The sequence below is a fragment of the Pseudochaenichthys georgianus genome, unplaced genomic scaffold (genome assembly GCF_902827115.2).
Source record: "Pseudochaenichthys georgianus unplaced genomic scaffold, fPseGeo1.2 scaffold_804_arrow_ctg1, whole genome shotgun sequence".
Classification (NCBI taxonomy): domain Eukaryota; kingdom Metazoa; phylum Chordata; class Actinopteri; order Perciformes; family Channichthyidae; genus Pseudochaenichthys; species Pseudochaenichthys georgianus.
The window spans coordinates 51,636-72,114 of NW_027263352.1; the positions used below are offsets into that span (position 1 = coordinate 51,636).

General features: G+C 44.1%; 1 protein-coding gene across 1 annotated transcript; it reads right to left on the bottom strand.

The window, feature by feature from the left end:
• Positions 1–1,016: 1,016 nt before the first annotated feature.
• Positions 1,017–20,396, bottom strand: scaf1 (SR-related CTD-associated factor 1). The gene is made up of 6 exons (XM_034079991.2): positions 20,215–20,396; positions 4,514–7,975; positions 3,987–4,069; positions 3,208–3,474; positions 2,381–2,509; positions 1,017–1,386 (listed from the first exon to the last, which is right to left on the bottom strand). The coding sequence occupies exons 2-6, from the start codon at positions 7,875–7,877 to the stop codon at positions 1,237–1,239; spliced, it is 3,993 nt and encodes a 1,330-aa protein (XP_033935882.1). The 5' UTR covers positions 7,878–7,975; positions 20,215–20,396; the 3' UTR covers positions 1,017–1,236.
• Positions 20,397–20,479: the final 83 nt, after the last annotated feature.

Sequence of the window (20,479 nt, forward strand, 5' to 3'; positions counted from 1 at the left end):
TGATATGGGCGAAGGGTGGCACAAGCGCAATGAAAAAAAGAAATTGGGGTGTAAATAAATGTTTTATCGGCAATATGAACGCAAGTTCATATAGTGTATTGTTGTTGGTAGAAGGGGGCGCGCAGCCGCCCTGACAGCAGACAGCTGGATGGAAGGTCTCACACTCAAAGAAGGGTGGGGTGATCTCAGGTCCCCTCACTATTGAGGAGAGGAGGGGGCGGCGGGTAAACTATCTATCAAATAATCACTTTCGATGTTTGTAAAGTTAGTCAAAATAATCTCACGCCTCCAAATTCATTCATACAATATAAATAGTTTTGCAGAAATATCTTTTTCCTGGGTTGTTTGGTATAGTCTTGACATGTAGTTGACCGTGTTGGGGGAGGGGTACGCGATGCATTGAGTCTCAGGTCAAAAATGAATAGCTACGGTGATGGAGAAAAAAAGGCACGAGGCATCAGGGGCCCCGTTTAGAAAGAACAGGAAAGAAGAAGAGAAAGGTATGTAGCATGCACCTGTAACATCTCATTTATAGTCGGGCTATATTAAGCTTTCCATTAAATGATGCCGGTAACCTCGACTCCATTGCTGTTTGTTGGCTGCCTGTGTTTCGTCGTCAGTTCAGCAACAAACATTGGAATCATTTCAAACGGTCTCCCTTCAGAACGATAATGTGTAGCCCTGCAATACAAATGTTATAAACAACCACTATAACCGTTAACAGTCAACTTCATTTAGCAAACACCTCAAAGGTCATTGTACTGAAAAGTCCTTTGTGTAATTTGGGAGGCGCACCGCCCAGGGCGCCAGATCAGCTAGAACCGCCACTGTGTCCTTACAATATTCTCCAACACCGTTTGGAATGTGTAACTGGGTACACATCTCATCTCCGTTGTATATCTGATACACAGTGATGGGCTAGACAAAGCATTATGAACATCTTTTCCAATGCTGCTGAAAACAGCCTTGCAATGAGAAGCTTCTCATGGACAGTGTCAGCTGAATCAAACATGAGCTTCACAAAGGCAGAGTTTATTGCAAAGTAGGTGTACCGGGCCGCATTACATCACAGGGGCGTACATGATAGGAACTACTTCCCGAACATTGTATACATGATACATTTTCTATGAAAGACATATTTACAGTGAGATCATAGAGATGAGATAAAAAGCATGTAAAAGTTGGCGATGACAACAATAAAGAGAAGAAGGCGGCGGTGAGGGTCAGAGTCTTGTATCAATGCACTGCTCCTGGCTCCCTGTCCTCTCTCTCTTCCTCGTCCATTTTGCGTCCATGTTTCCGGAAGTATTTGTAGCGCTGGACGTACAGCTTCACGAGGTTGCTGACTTTGACAGGGTTGATTTCCCCGGTGCGGCTGTGACAAATCTGAGAAATTGACACAGTGCCTGTTTTATATCAAAGTCATTTGTTTATATGTTGTTTCATTATAGGAATATGTAGGAATAGTGCTTATGTTTTTAATAGTGATGGGCAACGATCTAAATGTGTCATCACGAGTCAATGTGTTATGCGCAAAATTCAATAACAAAATCTAAAGTGGTATATTGCTTACTTTTATTTAAAAAGTACTGCCATATGAACAAAAGCGCAATAACATTTGGTTTGCAAACACTTGCTTTTTAACAACAGTATTCTCTTTACACAGTAGCAGTTCAAATATTTCTTGTAAATCTCAACTTAGACATTAATGAATGTAATCAGATATAAAACCAGAGCTGTTTGCCACTGCCAGGGCTTTAGCGTGTTCTAGAAGTTCCCTCAGAGTCCAAAGATAACAGAACTCAACTTTGCAGTGGTTCCAAATAACTCTGGTTCTATCAACTCTTAGGCAGTATTAAGCCCGCCCCAAATGCTCTCATTGGTTGAGACGTGTTAATAATAGTAGGGGAGGCTGTGGCTCAGTGGGGTAGTGCGCCGAACTTTGATTCAGGGGATAGCAAGTTCGAGTCCCACTGCAGACAGCATGTCGTTGTGTCCCTGGGCAAGACACTTCACCCCAAATTGCTTTGGATAAAAGCGTCTAATAAGTGAGACATGTAATGTAATATTCATTAAAAAAACTGCTGTGTTTGGTGTTAATTAATGAATGCGATATTAACGCGTTAACTTTCCCAGCCTTAGTTTTTAAGCATTACTTAAAACTTCATTTAGTAACATAACCCTATTCAAACAACATTAAGCAAAACATGCAGTGAGGTTGCATTGAAGTGTTCTGCTGCACTTTGTGTCGCTCAGTGTGTGTGTGTGTGTGTGTGTGTGTGTGTGTGTGTGTGTGTGTGTGTGTGTGTGTGTGTGTGTGTGTGTGTGTGTGTGTGTGTGTGTGTGTGTGTGTGTGTGTGTGTGTGTGTGCTGGGCTGACCTTATGCACTGCTTTCCTGAGGATGTCTTTGTATTCGTCCTTGTTGATGTCTTTGCGCTGATAGTACGGTTTGATGGCCAGCTTCACTTCCTCCACGGCGCGCTCCTGGGTATGCAGCTTCTTCAGGTACTGGGCCATTTGGGCAAACGACATGTTAAATTAATTATATTATAATACAACAACTTCAAATATTGCTTTCACAAACACAAAAACCAAGTCCTATTTCGGATCAAAACAAGTGAAAGGCATCAAACTAAGGAAGTTGCACTTAAATCCAAGTCTGACCACAAGTCGCTTCACTTGGCATCCATTTGAATTAGACATGACTGTAAATGGTCCCATTTACCACATTAACTCTTAAGCTACGGCCGACATGTGGTCTTGATCCTTGATCACTAACATCTCATCCGTTCGTTCTTCAGTCCAAGTGGAAGATTGTGGCAATTTTCAAACCGATCCCTAATACTGATATATTGGGTTTATATTTTATTATATATAATACAAATAATTACAAGTTTTTTTCAGTGCGAAAGCTTCGTTTCCTTCACACTCATGTCGACAGGTATGAAACACTGGAGAGACTCATATTCCGTGTTGCTGTTGTGATCTTAAACAAACTTTATTGATCTTAGGTGCACTTTGGCTTACAAGTCAAACACTTGAATGTGACGACAGCTGCCGTTACACTTTCTGTCATGCATTTATGTTCACAGAGGTATGATTATTCTTTAAGTTATGCAAGTTAAGTAACAAGATAACATATAAGACTGAAATAACTTTAGCTGATAAAGCTGAACAATGTAGAGTAGAATATATGACATGGTTACCTTATCAGGGTCTTTACTCTCAAGGTCCCAGTCTGTGTCTCCAAAGCTCCCAGTGAGGCCCCCAGGCATGATGAAGGGCGGGGTCTGTGCACACCCACCACCCATGGAGGGGTGAAGGAGAGGGGGGGGAGTTTTGGAGCTGTGGAGGAGGAACTGGGCTGGACTCGGACCAGAATGGAGGGGTAGAGAGGGAGGAGGGGGGATGTGTGAGGATGAGGAGGGAGGAGCCAGCTGCTGGGCCTGGCTCTGATTGGCCTGCGAGAGGATCTGCATGACACACATGAGAAAAGGCAATGGCTCAGTGGACCTGCTTTCCCTCCCAGTACATTTCCATACACATATTTAGGCTCTCTTTTTCTGTAACTGTCCAGAACGAGAGAGTCTGAGGGGGGGGGGGAATAATGAAAACACGTTTCCTCTTTACCAACTTAAAGAGCAGCTTGCAGGTTGTTGTTTTTTACTAGATTTATGCTTAACCTCGCATGAAAATTACAATTAAAAAAGTTAATGCAGGACTTGATGTTTTACGAGACATAAGGAATTCAGAGGGAAAGGAGCCGTTTGAGCTCTGCTACTACGTCACACGCGTCGCTGTAGTAGTTCCAGGTCGTCTCACATGTCAGTGCTTTATCTGCCTTTGATTTTCTGTAACACTGGAAAGTTAAAGACATGTTTAAGGTTCCTCTTAATAAGATAAAACCAAACAAATCTGAAGAAGGCAGAGGAGAATGCCGGCTCGGGACAGAGAGCCCGTCACCGACCCACCGACCCACACTCACCTGGCTTGTTGCTTGGATGAACTCTTGAGCTTTCGCTCTGCTGGCGATATTGGCCTCCTCCATTTTGAAGAGCAGAGCCGTCACTGAGAATTCAGCAAAAGCACATTTAGACCTTTGGGGCTAAACATTCATGATTCAAATATATAACATATAACATACAAGTCATATCTTGTTGTTGTTTAAGAATGTATTGGAAAGAACATGAACCGCATGCTGAACTGTTTACTGTTGAAGGATCTGTTTTCTCCATGCTTTGGAAAGAACAACTTGAAGATACTTAAATAGGTAAACTAGCTTATTGTTTTCTAAATGAAGCTACACTGGTGTGTGGCTGCAGATCAAAGCGCATTTCATCTTTCACAAATATTAAAGGTTAGAAGACTATTACTCATTTCCTGACACAGGGACGACATTTTAAGTTTTAATCCTCTGAACTCTCTTTACCTGAACAAGAAATACAATCAAATGAGTGGGGGTGCACTGCAAGCCCCTAAAGGAGTGCAGTGACACCTGTGGAGGAAACTCACATGCTAGGACTCCTCCAGTGGTACAGTCTACTCCGCTCTGCAGACTCCAGGGGAGGGCAGACGATTCTGGAGGGGGGGGGTGAGGCTTACTTGCAGATGAGGAAGACACAGAGGAGGAGGAGGGGTCTGCCGAGGACAGAGAAATGGAAGTCGGACCACAGCTTGCTGTAGAGGATGAGCAAGGAGGGGAGGCCAGGAGTTTGGGTGTATCATCGAGGGAAGGGGGTTTGGCAGTGGGTGCAGACAAGGCAACGCTGACACCTGCTCCCTGGGGGGGGGGCAGGCGTGAAGGACTGGATGCCTGGAGCGTGGGGCTTGTTTGAGATGGACAGTCTTCAGCTAGGAAAGAAAGGTCTGGGGTTTTACAGCTGCTGTCCACAGTCTGAGAGTCTGGGGAAGACTCCCTGGTGTCCCGTAGAGGAGCCATGGAGGGGGGAGGCGTGTGCGGGAGGGGGGAGGAGGGTGGGAGCACACTGGTAGAAGAGGAAGAAGAGGAAGAACATGGTAAAGGGCCAGCTTGGCTAGTATGTGGACTGACTGACTTGCTACCCTCCCCACTGGCTGACTGATCTACAGAGACCCCCCCCCAGCCTTCAGATAGGGCTTTGGTTTGGCTTCCGTCTCCAGCAGTCAGCCTTAAAACGCCAGCTTTCTCTCTTGTCTTCTTGGCCAGGCGACGACGGCGCTTAGTTGTCAGAGATGATGAGGGGGAGGAGGCGGAGGAGGAGGTGGATGTGATGGAGCTGGCTTTAGTTTTCTTGGACTTCAGTCCTGAAGGACTGGACAATGAGGATGGTGGTGCAGCAAGGCTGCTGCGCTTCCCCATACTGGCCATATCTTTACTGCGTGATAGGGGCTCCGAGCACGGTTTGAGGAACGGAGACCTGCTCTCGTTGTCCCTGCAGAATACTACTGCAATTGAGCCACCCACCGCAGAGCTCCCGGTCCCCCCTCCTGTTCCTCCTGGCCCCATGAGATCCATGCCAAGCTTTCCAGAGCCCACTGAAGCCCCTGTGGTGCTGCTCACACCCTCACGCACTAGCACAGACACTTTGGACTGAAGCTTGCCTTTCCGACTAACTCCACTTTCTTTCTTTGATTTTCCAGAGTGAGACAAATCTTTTCTGCTGCTTTTGTCCCGGTTTTTTGCCTTCACCACCTTCCTGGCTCTCTTCGTTGAGGGCAGGCCAGATGAGGTGGAGGCAGGGCCTGTAGTGACCGTCAGTGAAGAGAGGCATTTACTTTTGGTTTTATTGGAAGAGGAGGATTGAGATTTGGCCATTTTTTTTAATGTATACGATTTCTTTTTCGGGTGATGTCGCCCAGTCTTGGGGATAGTTTTAGTTTTGGGGCTGGCAATAGTTTGTTCCGGGGGCAGGGCAGCAGGGGGTGTATCCTCCAGATATGGGTAGTCTGAGTCCAAAGCCTCTCCATCCAAAGACAACACATCAATCTCCAATTTATCTGAGTAGTGGTCTGACTCGTAGCTCTGATACCTTGGTGGTGATTGTGATTGGCTGTGACAACTTCCCTGCTCCTCCATCTCCCCCGCTGAGTGCCACTTCCTCTTCTTCTTCCTCTTGTGGGGCTTGTCAGAGTCCTGTGGGGGCCGACCGGGAGAGGCCGGGCCCAGTCGTGGGGAGCCAGGTACTGTGGTGGTGGTTGTGGTGGTGGTGACTGTGATGGTTCTCTTGATGGCAAAGAGGTCAGGCCCAGTGAGGTCTTGGATCGAGGGCGGAACAACAGGACGACCGTCCAGACGCCGCTCCCTCTCGTGCTGTCCGTCCCTCTCTTCGTCCCTCCCGCTTGGTTGAGACCTCTTTGGAACGCCTCGCTCTCGGCTGCTTGAGTGCTGTCTTCTTTTTCTCTGTCTGTCTTTACTTTTGGAGTTAGAATCTCTAGCTCTCTCATCTCTTCTTTGGCTAGTGGTCTGACTTTGCTCTCCGTCTCGATCCCTGTCTCTCTCTCTTCCTCTATCTCTCTCTTTATCTTTTTCTCTGTCCATTTCTAGAGATAGGCTTGAAAAGGAGTGTCTGGTGTGCCTCCCCCTTCCCGAAGAGCTGCAGGACCTTGAGAGCTCTGGGCTGCTAAGCGTTTTTTTCTTTCTCTTCCGGCTACTGCTCCTGCTGCTCCTTCTTTGTTTGACCTCCTTCCCGGACTTATGGCCTCTTTCCTTTTCTTTGCTCCTCTCCCGACATCCCTCTTTGTCCTTCCTACTCTTTTTTCTTCTCTCCTCCTTGTCCCCTGCCTTCCTATTCTTGCTTTTCGGTTGGTCGTGGTCCTTGGAAATCTTGGAGGACTTGCTGTGGTTCTTGATGCCTTGTTGTACCGGAAGTGTGAGAGGGGGAGAGGGAGTGGAAGATGGAGGATTCGAGGGAGGAGGCAGTGACTGAGGAGAGATAGGGGAAGGAGAAGGAAAAGATAGATATCTTTCCTTTCGCCTGTTGACCAGCTTCCTCCTAAGATCCTCCACTCCTACCACAGGCTCGTCCTCAGGCTCCATGTCCACATCCCAGCTGCTCTCTGTGCACACAGACACAAAGCCGTCCCCGTCCAGCACCCGAAGGATGCGCTCTGGCTTTGAGCCAAAAAAGGAGACACTGGGAGAATTAAGTTGGGTAACTTCTCCAGTTGATGGTCTTTTATTGTTTCCATTCCTGTCGGTAGCTCCAACGATCTCGCCCTCCTCTATCTCGGAGTGATCAGACTCAGCACTCCCCCTATGCTCCCCAGCTTGTGCGGTGCTACAGTCCACTCTCCTCCTGAGAGGGAGTCGGGAGGCTGGTCTGGGGCTTTGCAGGTCCACCAAGGTATAAGTGGAATCTGGAGGTTCTTCCTTTTGCTCTCCTTCCTCATCACCTCTCTCAGCATTTCTCTTCACCCCCCTGACTTTTGCAATTCCATCAGGGTCTGATTCTGGGGAACCAGTGGGGTCAAAGGGGTCATATTTCTCCCCTTCCTCCCCCTTCACTCCCTCAATTTCATTGAAAGGATCATACATGTCCATTTTCTTGCCCTCTTCTTCACAATCAACACCTGGTTGCACTGAAGCGTGAGTCGAGGATTCCAAGGAGGTGGTGTTGGGTGTAGTTAAGGAGAGGGACTGCTTTGCTAGAGAGGCAGAAGTGGAGGACACCTTGGCCACTTCTGTCCCTTGGGTCTGTCCTTTTACATGGCTCTGATAACCTAAGTTAATGCAAACAGAGGACGATGTAGATAAGGGAGAGGACGGATGAGATGAAGGAGATGATGGAGACAAGGATGGCGAGCAGGGAGTAGGGCTCCAGGCAATCTCTTTATCTCCACTCGGGGAAGAGGAAGCAAGGGCCCTCCTTTTGAAGCCTGATGCTGGACTCAAGTCCATGGGCCAGGGAAACTAGTGGTGCAAAAGTCAGACAGCGGGACCCTGCGATTTGAAGCCCCAACAAGGAGACGTCGCAGAAATGGAATCCAGGAATAAACCTAGAAGACAAACACATGCAGTGCATTTGTGAACACTTCAGGAGTGAGAGAATGACAATGCAGGGATATGAGCAAGCTAATTTGGATCAATTACAATTTGTAAACAAACAAACAAACAAGGGATTTGAGGGGTGGAAAAATGCAACATTCTAATGGCGCATTTCCACTGCAGGAACTCGCACGGCTTAGTACGGTATAATTAGGCCTTGGTAGCAGGGCTCGCAGCTAACAATGTCCCGAGGACCATAACAATTCCTACTGGGACACAAATCTATTTTGTCCGGGACTATTTCGGGACAGTAAAAAAAAAATTAAAAGTAAACTTCAAAATGGGTGTTATTTTCAAAGTCATTGGGCTGTCAAATCATAGAATGCATTCTACGTCATCCACTCTGCTGCTGACTGCTGCTAGACTCGAGTCGCGCCAATGCAACGGTCACGACAGAAAGAAACAAGAAGAAAGAAATGCTGAGGTGGTTGAATAAGCAGCCCCCTGGCCCTGATGCAAGCCCCAATGCCAATTCTGCCGACTCCAGAAACGAGAAAGTCCCAAGTCCTGGTCATGATGCATCGTCTTCCACTGTGGTAAGTTAGTTGCCTTAAGTGTCAATGTTAGCTAGCGCTAGCTCGCGCTAGCGCTAGCTAACATTGACACTTAAGACAACTAACTTACCACAGTGGGAGACGGCTTCCACTGTGTTCAGGCATCTTCAGTCTCAGGTGTTATGGCAGAGACTTTTGCAAGGTGCCATAGGGAGGCCTGAACAGTTTCCCCACATGCAGATGATCGTAGAGATACTGCTTGTGTTCCCGATGTCAACATCATGCTGTGAGAGAGGCTTCTCCTGCATGAAAAGGATCAAGTCTGACTGGAGAGGATCCCTCTCTAACCAAATGCTAAATTCCCTCCTCCGTATTTCTCTACATGGCCCTGAGGTTGAGGACTATATTGCAGAGCAGGCAGTTGAGAAGTGGTGGCAAAGTGGCCAGAGAACACGACGACCCATGTTTAGCAACTACATACATGTAAATAGTAAATGTGAAGATCTGTTTAGATAGATACATTTATTAAACTGTATTATGGAACTTCTGTTTTTTTATTATCATTCATACCACTTTTATTGCCAGATAGAGGGTTCCGATCATAAAACACAGAGACCATACAGCCATACCATATTGAATTGAAAAATACAAATCAGAATTCTTCAATGTTGACATGACAATGATACATTAGTCTGGATATTGAGAAACAATAGAAAAACATGTCTTAAAACAACTCTCTTCCCTTCTACTCTAGGAGAGGCAACAGATCAGACTAATGGCTGATCTGTATATGTTATATGATATGTTTGATCTGTATATGTTATATGATATGTTTAAAGTATTTTAAACTTACCAGAGTCTATGGTGTGATGATTAACTGACAAATTATATGTATTCTGCATAATTGGGGGGGCGACGATACAAATTTAAATTTGGGACACTGCTGGTTATATCCGGGACAATACAAAGTAGAATTCGGGACAGTTGTGGGACACTCAGGAAAAAAGTTAATTTCGACTCCTGCTTGGTAGGCCAGGCTCACTTTATGCTGCGTTTTCATTACAGTTTAGTAGCTGGTGCAGTAACTATAGTAACGCAATGTAGGCGGAGCTATGACGTCATCTTCAATGCGAACCACAAAACCAAACATCAGCCGTTAGCTGTGAGCACTCCTCATATCTGCTTAGAAACTAGGCACAAGTACAAACCACAGACTGCCTGTGTCATGGCGAATAGTCGCGAATACAGTCGCTGCTTTATTTAGGTCTGTATAGTAGGGATGTTAAGATTCACCGATTCGCATCGGCATAAACGTTCAAGATGCGAGTGCACGGGTTGAAAGAGTGCACATCGGCTACAGTTTGGGTTGAACTCACGATGCATCGATTGTAGCGTCTTTGCATCGGTAAAAAAGTGATTCATTCATATAAAATCCCCTCATCCTGTCAGCACTCCGCAGAGACGACCTTTGATCTCTGCCTCGCACTACGGAGGCCGAGAGTCTCAGTGATCAACACACATGGAAGTCGAGGAGAAAGAGAAACACAGCGCACTGCAAAATACCTACAAATCAAACGTTCGGCAACACTTCGGATTTTTCAAGAAAGACGGTCAACTTGAAAAATCGATCGCAAATTGTAAACGATGCCGAGCCGCTTTAAAGTACACAAGTAGTACGAGGAACTTAGCGACGCACATAAAGAGGCGACATGGGGTCTGCGGCTGAAAAGAGAAACCTGGAAGTTAGACATATGAGTTAAATCACTCAGTGAGGTGTAGGGTTGGGTACCGAGAACCGGTTCCGAACCGGATCCAACATTTCGATTCCAACGGCATCATTTAGAAATGTGAATTTCGGTTCCGTTTTTCGATGCCTGAGGAAATGTTTCTCGCCGCTCTCCGTAGCCTACTGTATGACTGCGGTGAGGCGGGAAATGTAGCGTTTACCTACACTTCCTACAGCGTAACCTGAGACCAGGGCCGGCCCGTCGCACTGGTGTTATAGAAGTTCGCCTAGGGCGCCAGATCTGTGGAGGTGCTGCGCTGACAGCTCTGGGAGGGAAAACAAATGTTTTGACCGTTGGCGTTCATCCTAATTTTTCGGCCTTGATGTAACAACATTCATTAAGTAAATGTAACACCCTTTTCATCCCGGTTACACTTTTCATTCGCCCTGTACGATGGGTGCTGCAAGTGATGAAAGTGGGGGATGTTTGCTTATCTGGCACCCGCAGCTCACAGCCAAAGTGCGAGGGGGCGAGGGAGAAAGGGAGGGCGCTGTTGTTATTAGCATCTGGTGCTAGCTGCTAACGGAAGAAGAAGATGTTTCTACAATGATGTGGAGGAGAGTCCTCTCCAGTCAGACTGAGAGGCTGATAACTTCAGCTCAGTGAGGTAAAGTACTCCGAGTGTTTAGATGGTTCACTTTAGTCTAAGTTATCTCAGTGGGTCTCAAACGTTTTGATCACAATTTATGTAAACACATATTTCCAAGGCTCTCCTTTATAATTATTTGGATAAAACGGGTTTGAAATCATTCCAATGTATACTATAGGACAGTAAACCAGACATATCGTTTTAAACTGGAGAGATAAAAACATATGCATAAATAAAATAGTAAAATAAGATATGAATGAACAACAAACATAAAATACGTTACATGTATTTGTTATTGGCTATGGTAGGTTATTGGTTATGCTCACATACTTATTTTATTATTCAAAAGTAAACCAATCTTTTTCATATGGGTGTTTAGAGGTGTACCCCCTAGATCTAGTCTCTAGTCATTCTGCTTAAAGTGCACCAGATTGAAGCATTTTACTTTAAAATGTTCAAACATTTCTTCCCGGTATGCCTGAGAAGGCATATATGCTTGTTTTTCTCAACAAGAACTTACTCATTTTTTTTTACCCTGCCCCTCAAAGAATCGGAATTGAGAACCGTTAAGAACCGGAATCGAAAAGTAGAATCGGAATCGTGGAAATTCAAACGATACCAAACCCTAGTACCGAGCCCCGGAATTAAACGGGCCCCGGGTCGGAATTATTAAAGACAGTGGTAACGTTAAACTCCGACGTTATCGGACTTTTTATCGGTACTGGAGACATTTAAAAAAGATATGTCATATGTATTATTGCTTCATACACATTATATCGGAGTTTTAGTTTCGCCAACTCCGTTTCTAATATGCAATAAGACTACAACATGCGTCTATGATGTATTTTCGAGCTTTCCAATCCAGACGAGATCTCTCTCTCCCGTCTGTGTGCGAGGGGGCGGGGCAGTTTGTAAAGGTCTCCTGACTGTCATCCTGGTTAGTGGTTACTCTGGGTTCCGTCTTCAGGACAGTGTTGGATTGTTTTGTTAGTTGGATGGGACTTGATGCCCACGATGACGCAATAATTCACCTTTGAACCTGCATCTGTAACAATGAGTGGACCAAAGACAATAAAAGTCAACATTGAGTGCCGAGTGTATAATGAGGAGTGGACAGCTAAATATTTTTTTACCGATCTGCTACTGGCCCGGCCCGTCTGTCAAATTTAAAACTCATAGTGGCCCCCGAGCCAAAAAGTTTGCCCACCCCTAGCTTAGATTGTATTTCGGGACGGTTCCGGGAGGATGGTGAAAAAAGTTAGTCGAGAGCCCTGCTAGATTCCTTTAATATTTTTCTTTTTTGCGTGTGTTTATAAATCAACCGGAGGTTCCCGACCCCTGCTTTAGATGATGCAGAAGGAGGTTCAATGCCATCCCACAATACCTTGCCGCCTCAACATTTAAAGTGATGGACCATGTGGCCTTTAATAACAACTGAGTCTCATCCCAATACCCCTCCTCTCTTCCCCTCCTCCGGGACTTGACCCGGAAATCGATCAAGACACGCCATTTTGAAGGACGTCCCAATAGCTGAAATGCACATGGAGGAGTCGAGGAGGGGTGAGGGAGGAGACGAAAGGGAGGAGACGAAAGGGAGGATACACGCGAGCAGACTACGCAGAAGTGTTTTCACTACTCACATATAAAAGCCCCGCCCCCACCTTCACAGCTGGTCCATTTCAACAGAGGAAACCCGACAACTGGAAGATGAGTGGAAAAGCGTCACATAAATGTACAAGTGCTCACAGCTCCGTGCGAATTATTATGTGCAATTCATTTCTAAAAGGCGTTCACATTACTATGATTATATTTTTATTTAAATTTAGGCTACATTTTACACCAAAACGGAACACAAAAGCAGGACCAACCATCATACATTCCTTGACTAACAAGAGAAAGATTCATTCATTTAAATAAATATTTAACAACAAATGGGCCGGTTCTAAGGGGTTCTTCAGTTAAGCCCGATGAGAGGGGATACAGCTGTGCGCATGTCATCATTAACAGACGCCGTTTAAAAGTGACGTTTGAGTGAACGAGGACATCTCAATTAATACCCGAGGACTCCTCTGTCCTCGTGTCTCTCGCTCGCATCTTACGGAGGCGGAGCTAAGACGCAAGGAAGGGAGGCGAGTGAGGGAAAGGAGGAGTATTGGGATGAGGCTCTGGTCGTGGTCAACAAACACATGTAAATGAGGGTGTTTATCAAGCATTTCCCGTCTTATGAAATAACTAGCTAAAGCACATTTTACACATACTGTTGTAAAATGTCTAAATCGACATTTTAGGGGGATTACTGATTTGGGTGGTGTTCCTTAAAGAGCCTGTGACACCATCCCAACAACTGTTGTGCAATGAAATATTGGGCTACTAGTAATCTCGAACCGTCAGTTTAAAAAAGAAAAAGCGATACCGTTCCGTTAAATATCAATCATTTCGAACATCGCGGGGAAATTCCTTGACTCATTTTGAAGTTTTGGGGGAAGCCGGAAGTGACGTCAATGCGGGAACGCTTCGAGAGCCAAACACGGACAAAGTGTGTTGTCATGCGTAGAAATGGTGAATTACTGAGATTAGGCACGTTAATAACGTTTTAATGAAGTTGACTACAGTATATTCATATTTGTCAGTGCTTTCATGTCAATTCGGCGACATAAACATAAATGATCGTGGTGAAGATGATGATTACATTAGGATTACAAATCGGGAGTGAGAGCTGCTGAATTTCTTCCCGTCGGATGTGATATAAAAACAAATCGATTATTTTTGTGGTTGTAAACTCAAGTGGATGAAACTACATTTATTAGTGCTTTCATGTCAATTCGGCGAACATATGATACATTAAATGATGAGTGAGGATGATGATTAAAAATCGTTTGTTTGAGCCGGTCTGCATTTCCTGATGAGAAAACAAACCGATGCTTTTTGTAGTTGTAGTAGGCACCAACAACATGGATTAAACGTGTGTTTTTTTTACCACACTGTTGGGGAAATTAATGGATAAAATGCACGGATTATTATTATTATTCCCACTCCGATCGGGACACTAGGTCCACCGTTTCCCCGCCGCGAGGCTCCCCCCGTTGACAATTTACGTGGGCTGGGTGCAGTGGCGGACTGGCCATCGGGACGAATCCCGATGGGCCGGTACCGAAGTGGGCCGGTCGGATAAGTAACTAGCACATCCCCCATAGGCGGCGCGTGAGGCTCAGGTTTGAGAAGGCTAAATAACTTCTTTTACCTGACGCTGCCCGCCTCCGGCGTCTATAGAAAAGAGATCAACTCAGTGTGCGGAGTTTAAATCTCTCAAGTCATATTACAGGATAAAGGAAATACAGTTTAAACTGCCATGCAGAGAAGACGCCGACGTGTCGCACTTATCATTCATATTACATCATCAATCAGATCATCGATCATATAATATCATAATATATCATATATTGCCTTATCCGAGTCAGCTTCTCCAGCCTCATCTGGCCGTGCAACACTCACAGTGTTACAGACTGGATGCAGAAGTATTATTTAACACATTATGTTGACGAAACACTCGAGACAAATGTAATTAAAGTCAGATCCACTCGTGTCTTAGACGTGAACGCGCTCTCAGCTGGAGAGAGAAACCCTGGCTTGATTTACCGAGTTGATAACCAGCGTCGTAGGACCGCTTAGCGAGATCTCGTTTTTTAGTTTGTTGTTGTTAGTTTGTTTGTTACTCAAACATATCCAGGGTCTGTTGAACTGGCTTCGTAGTACAGGGCACAGGTGGCGAGCAGCGCTAATGTCAAAGACACAGACATTATACATTATATTTGTATTTTACCAGGATGCAGTGACACAAATATTTACATATTTACATTTACTATCTACAGCACTCTGACATCCCCCACTCCCCCGTTGACAATTTACTAGCGGTACCGAAGTGGGCCGGTCGAGAGTCCCGGGATGATTTTTAGTCCCAGTCCACCACTGGCTACATGACCTATGATCGCCCATATTGACGCACCTCATTCCTAAACTTCTAACAGATACAACATAAACCGATCCTTCAGCCTCATATGAGCTCTCAGACACGTTCAACATTAACCTGTCATCGCTGTCTGAGCTTGCTGCTGTGTGCGCCGTCGTGCGTTTACATCTGACTGTATATATATAAAGGTTTACATGCAGATGCTGGGATCCTGGACGGTGCAGCTGGAGCGCTGTGCCCGCAATGACGTCACCCATCATTTGGCGGGACTTGAAGAATCCGCGAGAAGATCCAGAAAATTGTCAACATTGAAGGCAGATTAATGGTTATCAAAGTACAAATATCCAAAATCAGTTCAGTAACGGTTTTCAAGGGGACAATATGTACTCAAATTGATGGGTTTGGATGATGGGGGAAAACCGTGTCACAGGCTCTTTAAGCTACGTTTTGTATTCAACATGTTTGAAAGTTGAACAAGTTGTGAATATTATGCATAAAGTATTTTTTTATTAAAATAGTTACCCGCAATCATTAATTAGAATTCATCGTCATTGTGGACAGAAGAGTGAAGCAATCAAAAATTTAAATTACACATTTATTTCAATTCTCATGATGGTTAAAAAATTACAAATTCATTTTGGTAGTTTGAAAAATATCAGGTCAGCCTTGAATTAGTAACTTATACCTGTTTTCTATGTTTATCATGTTGGCAGAATCAGTCAAATTTGGGACAAAACATTAATGCAAACGTGCTCTAACCAGATTGTACATGGTAGTAAACATAGACTGTGCATATAAGGTAACAACGATAGCCTGTATATTTAAGCCACGTGTCAACCTCAAGGCCCGGGGGCCAAATCAGGCCCTTGGTGGATTTAATTTCGGCCCGCAGGATAATTTTTAATTACTATTAGATCTGGCCCACCGGTATATTGCTCGCACACTAGGGCTGAACGATATACCGTGTCATGGCAATAACCGCGATATGCGCGATATTCACACCGCAGGGACGTGCGGTTTTATTCTTTCTTTTTTTTAAACGCTAACGCACTTTAGCACATAATTCAAAATAAAGATACCCTTATTACTTATCGAAACTTCACATACAATATATCCGATTAAAGCTGAGACTCCACAGATTATTTAAGTATAGTATCTAGTAGGGGTGTAACGGTTCACAAACATTTCGGTTCGGTACGTACCTCGGTTTTTTGGTCACGGTTCGGTTCGGTACAGAAGAATTTTTTTTCACAAAACAAAACATATATATATATTTTTATTATTATTAAACTGTGAATAATGTATTCACTCAAATAAATACAAAATATAATAAAATAAACATTAAGGTGCAGCATTTCGATGAACTGAAATAATCTGTATTTGAACTTTACTGTACAAGTACTCACAAAACATAAACTATTAGTTTTGGGTTTTTAATTATTATTAAACTGTGAATATTCACTCAAATAAATACAAAATATAATCAAATGAACATTAAGGTGCAGCATTTCGATGAACTGAAATAATCTGTATCTGAACTGTACTGTACTAGCACCTAAGCAGCCAGCTTGACATTAGGACTTGCTTGTCATTGTATTTTGTTGTATGTTGTTTAAAGAAAAATGAACTTTTCCACATTGCTTGCCGAAAGGGCAGATCTGCTGGCACTAGCAATGTCTCCTGCTGTGGAGAACACCCTCTCGCTAGGGACAGAGGTAGCAGATACAGCCAGGTAGCGCTTTGCTAACATGGCAACATAAGGATATTTGGCGTTTATAATAGCTTTGGCTCGGTCTGAACTTTTTGCGAGTGGTGGAGGCTAAATGCTAGCGGGAGTTGGGTTTGCACTTCAGTCTTTTTTCTTTTGGTACCGGTTATATTCACGTTCGGGTGATGCCTTTTCAAGAGTGTGCAAGTTTGATGTATTGCCAGCCGCGTAACCAATGTTAGTTGAACAATGCCGACAAACAGCTTTGGTTCGGTCCACCTGTCTTTGTCCGTCATCCTTGTTCGTAACTGCGAAACCAAAATGTTCCCAAACCGGAGACTTCAATGATGCTGGAGGATTTTCGAGCTCAACTTTATCTGCGTTCGCCATTAATTTTCGACAGTTCCTCAAATTACTGACTGCATTTGAACGCATCCCTGTGACCAGCTCTCATAGCATGCCCTCTCATCCAATGAAATGACTTGCTCGCTCTATGACACGATGAGCCCAATGGGAGCAAATTACTCTGAATGCTGCGACGCAGCACCTGAGATTACTTCCAAGAAGTTGTTCACGTTCTCAATTACGTTTATATTACGTTATATTCGTTCGGTACACACGTGTACCGAACCGAAGGGCCCGTACCGAATAATTTCGTTACGGGTACGTGTACCGTTACACCCCTAGTATCTAGGGATGCTCTGATCGATCGGTCACCGATCGAGATCGGCCGATACTCACTCTCTACCGATTGATCCGTGCTCCCTAAACATGCCGATCGCGAGAACGATGACGTAAAATACATGACACTTTTCTGTGTGTGCGGCAAAACAAGCTCGCCAAAATGGCTTCACCGGTCTGGCATTATTTTCAGGTGTCCGAAAAAGACAGTAAAATAGCGGTATGCAACATGTGAAGCAGAAATCCTGCAGCTCCGCCCGCCGGACCGGTAAGCGGAACGAAACACACAAGAGTTTGACCTAACTCACTTAGCTATTTTATCTACCTCTGGAACAAACTAAACTAGTTATTATAAATATATGTATTCTTCACTGTCGGGTCACTCATTACTGGATCAGTGAGCTGCATGAGATACTGACAGGCTGTCAGGAGAGAGAGGGGAGGAAAAGAGAGCGCTTCCGCTCATTTCTCCCGTGTTATTATCCAAAGTGAATGTAAACTTGAATAATGTACATCATTTCAATGTAATAACTAAGTTGGTTGTTGTTTGTGGAAGCTCCAGTGAATGAGCCCCATTAACTGAGTTAAACATCACTTTAAATGGAAGATTTAAAGTGATGTTTAAATCTTCCATTTAGGCCCCGCCCACTCGATCGGATCGGCGATCGGTATCGACCGATACTGATTCCGGCCCCGAAATTGGCGATCGGAGCATCCCTAATAGTATCTGAGCGATCCGATCTCGCGACAGGGGAAGCAAACACAGACATCACAACACGTACCTTTTACGGAGCTTTTACGGGAGATTGTCTCACCGTAGCTGTCAATCTGATCAAAAGACGTGTTCAATGGCATTAAAACGAAAAAAAACGCAGCTGAATCGGTTGATCCATAGGTTGATAATGTATATGTGGCTTTGAAGCAATTGTTTATAATCCATAATTCCATTTTTATGTAAAAAACGGAGCACAAAAGTTAGCTGCTAATGGCAGCTTCCGGTTTTGGCTACGCGTAACTCTCACTCCTTATTTGGTAATGTGTGTGTGTTAGACTGCCGCATAGCCAAGACCGGAAGCAGCAGCCACTCTGGTGGCTACCATTAGCAGCTAACTTTTGCTCTGCGATTTTTACATAAAAATGTAATTACGGATTATAAATGAAATATTTTTTTTATACAGAGACGTTAAAAACCTATGGATTAACCGATTCAGACGCATTTTTTCTCATTTTAATGCCATTGAACACGTCTTTTGATCAGATTGACAGCTACGGTGAGACGATCTTCACTAGAAGCTCCGTAAAGGTACGTGTTGTGATGTCTGTGTTTGCTTCCCCTGTCGCGAGTTCGGATGACTCAGTGAGGATACTATATACCCAAATAATCTGTGGAACCTCAGCTTTAATTGGATACCTTGTATGTGCAGCTACGATAAGTAATAAGGGTACTTTTATCTTGAGTTCTGTGCCAAAGTCGGTTAGCATTTTTCGCTAAGGGGTCATTTAGATGCTTCTTATGAGACTTGTGTTTTGTTATGGTAAAAATTGTTTATATCGTCAGTTAGCTGAGATTATTTCCGTTAATCTGGTATAACACATTAATAGGTTCTTAAATATTAAGATCCCCTGAGACACAGTGTCGTGAAAAAAAAAGTAAAGTACCCGCCGGGACTGTATAGCAGGTCTATATGAATGCACCTGCCAATTGCCTGGTCAAGTTAGATGCTGCGTATCACAGTGCACTGAGATTTGTGACAAACTGTAAAGCATTAACCCATCACTGTACCCTGTATGCAAGGGCTGGTTTGCTTTCACTAACTGTACGGAGGATCAGTCACTGGTACATTTTTATATACAAAGCCATGTTAGGGAAACTTCCATCTTATATCTGCTCCCTGATCTCACGGAAAATTGTAAGTGGCTACTGCCTGAGATCGAATGCTGTGGTTTTATTAAATGTGCCAACTGCTAGGACTGTCTTAGGGAAGACAGCTTTTAGATGCACAGCTCCTCTGTCTTGGAATAGTCTGCAAATTAAATGGAAACTGATCAATCTGGTGCCACTAAATGTTTTTAAAGCTCGGTTGGATGCTACTCAATCGGAAGCTATTGGTACCTGTTTATGTGGATAATTTTGTAAATTATGCTGGATGATGTCCTTTTGTTCTATTTATGTTTTTATGTTTCATGTGGAACTACTTGAGCAGGTCTCCCTTGGAAAAGAGATCAATGATCTCAATGGGATTTTATCTGTATAAATAAAGGTTTGAAATTAAATTAAATGAATCACAGAGCAGCACACTGAGTTTCAATGGATGTTTCCTTCTGCACTTTTTCTCTTGAGACAACAGGGCATGTTTGTTTTTTCTTTGAGGGAAATTGTTTTTTGAAGCTGTAATCATAAGAAATGACTCCGGAAAAGCTGCAGATAGAGCCATAAGAAATGAATGCAACTGATTATTTAATGTTGTTTTTATAGGCAATAATTTAAGCTTTGTTAGTTCCAGGTTTAATATGTGCAATAAGTTAATTTCAATAAGTTTTGACATAAACATTGAACCAGCCCGGCCCTCGACTAGTACCGTTTTTTTTTTAAAATATTGGCCCACTGTGTATTTGACATCCCTGATTTAAGCTAATAACCTGTGTATGTATCGATTTTTCTCGTTTAGCAAATTACTTGTATTCCTGCTGTGTACCGTGTACTGCCCTGTGTAGCGTTCACTGCCTCCCTGCCCTATGTATTTTCTAACTCTTTTATTGTAAAAGATTACACATAACATGTTGTGTCCGGGTGAGCTAGTGTTACATATTTGTAGTTGTCGCGTTGAACGCTGCATTGTTTGGATACAAACTCTATAAAGACGGAGGCATTCAGTTAGCTAGCTAGCTTCACCATTTCTCTTACAGTAGCTCATGCAGGCTTATGGTCGCGAGAGGGTCAGTGACAGTGTGCTGCTGGTTTACCTTTAGTCCTGTAGTCCTGTTATCTGTAGCAGGAGATTAACGCTGCCGTCTTGCATTACATTTGATGAACCGTGATAAGGGGCAAAAACGGCTTTTTTGCCGTTTTAATAGCGCAAAAGCAATCCAGTTTCATCCATCGCCGCCATCTTCCTTCCCCACAAACCGGGATTGCAGCAGCAGTCGAATAGAGAGGGGAAGTCCCTCCCCTTCCGGGGGACCTCCATGGGACCATATTTCGGAAAAATCATGAATTGAAGTCAATGGA

Excerpts from the sequence above, each read along its gene's own strand:
- scaf1 (XM_034079991.2), bottom strand. The coding sequence starts at position 7,877 with ATGGACTTGAGTCCAGCATCAGGCTTCAAAAGGAGGGCCCTTGCTTCC. Across the intron at positions 2,510-3,207 it reads AGAGTAAAGACCCTGATAAG|TACCTGAAGAAGCTGCATAC; the intron begins GTAACCATGTCA and ends CAAATGGCCCAG. Across the intron at positions 1,387-2,380 it reads TCAGGAAAGCAGTGCATAAG|ATTTGTCACAGCCGCACCGG; the intron begins GTCAGCCCAGCA and ends TCAATTTCTCAG.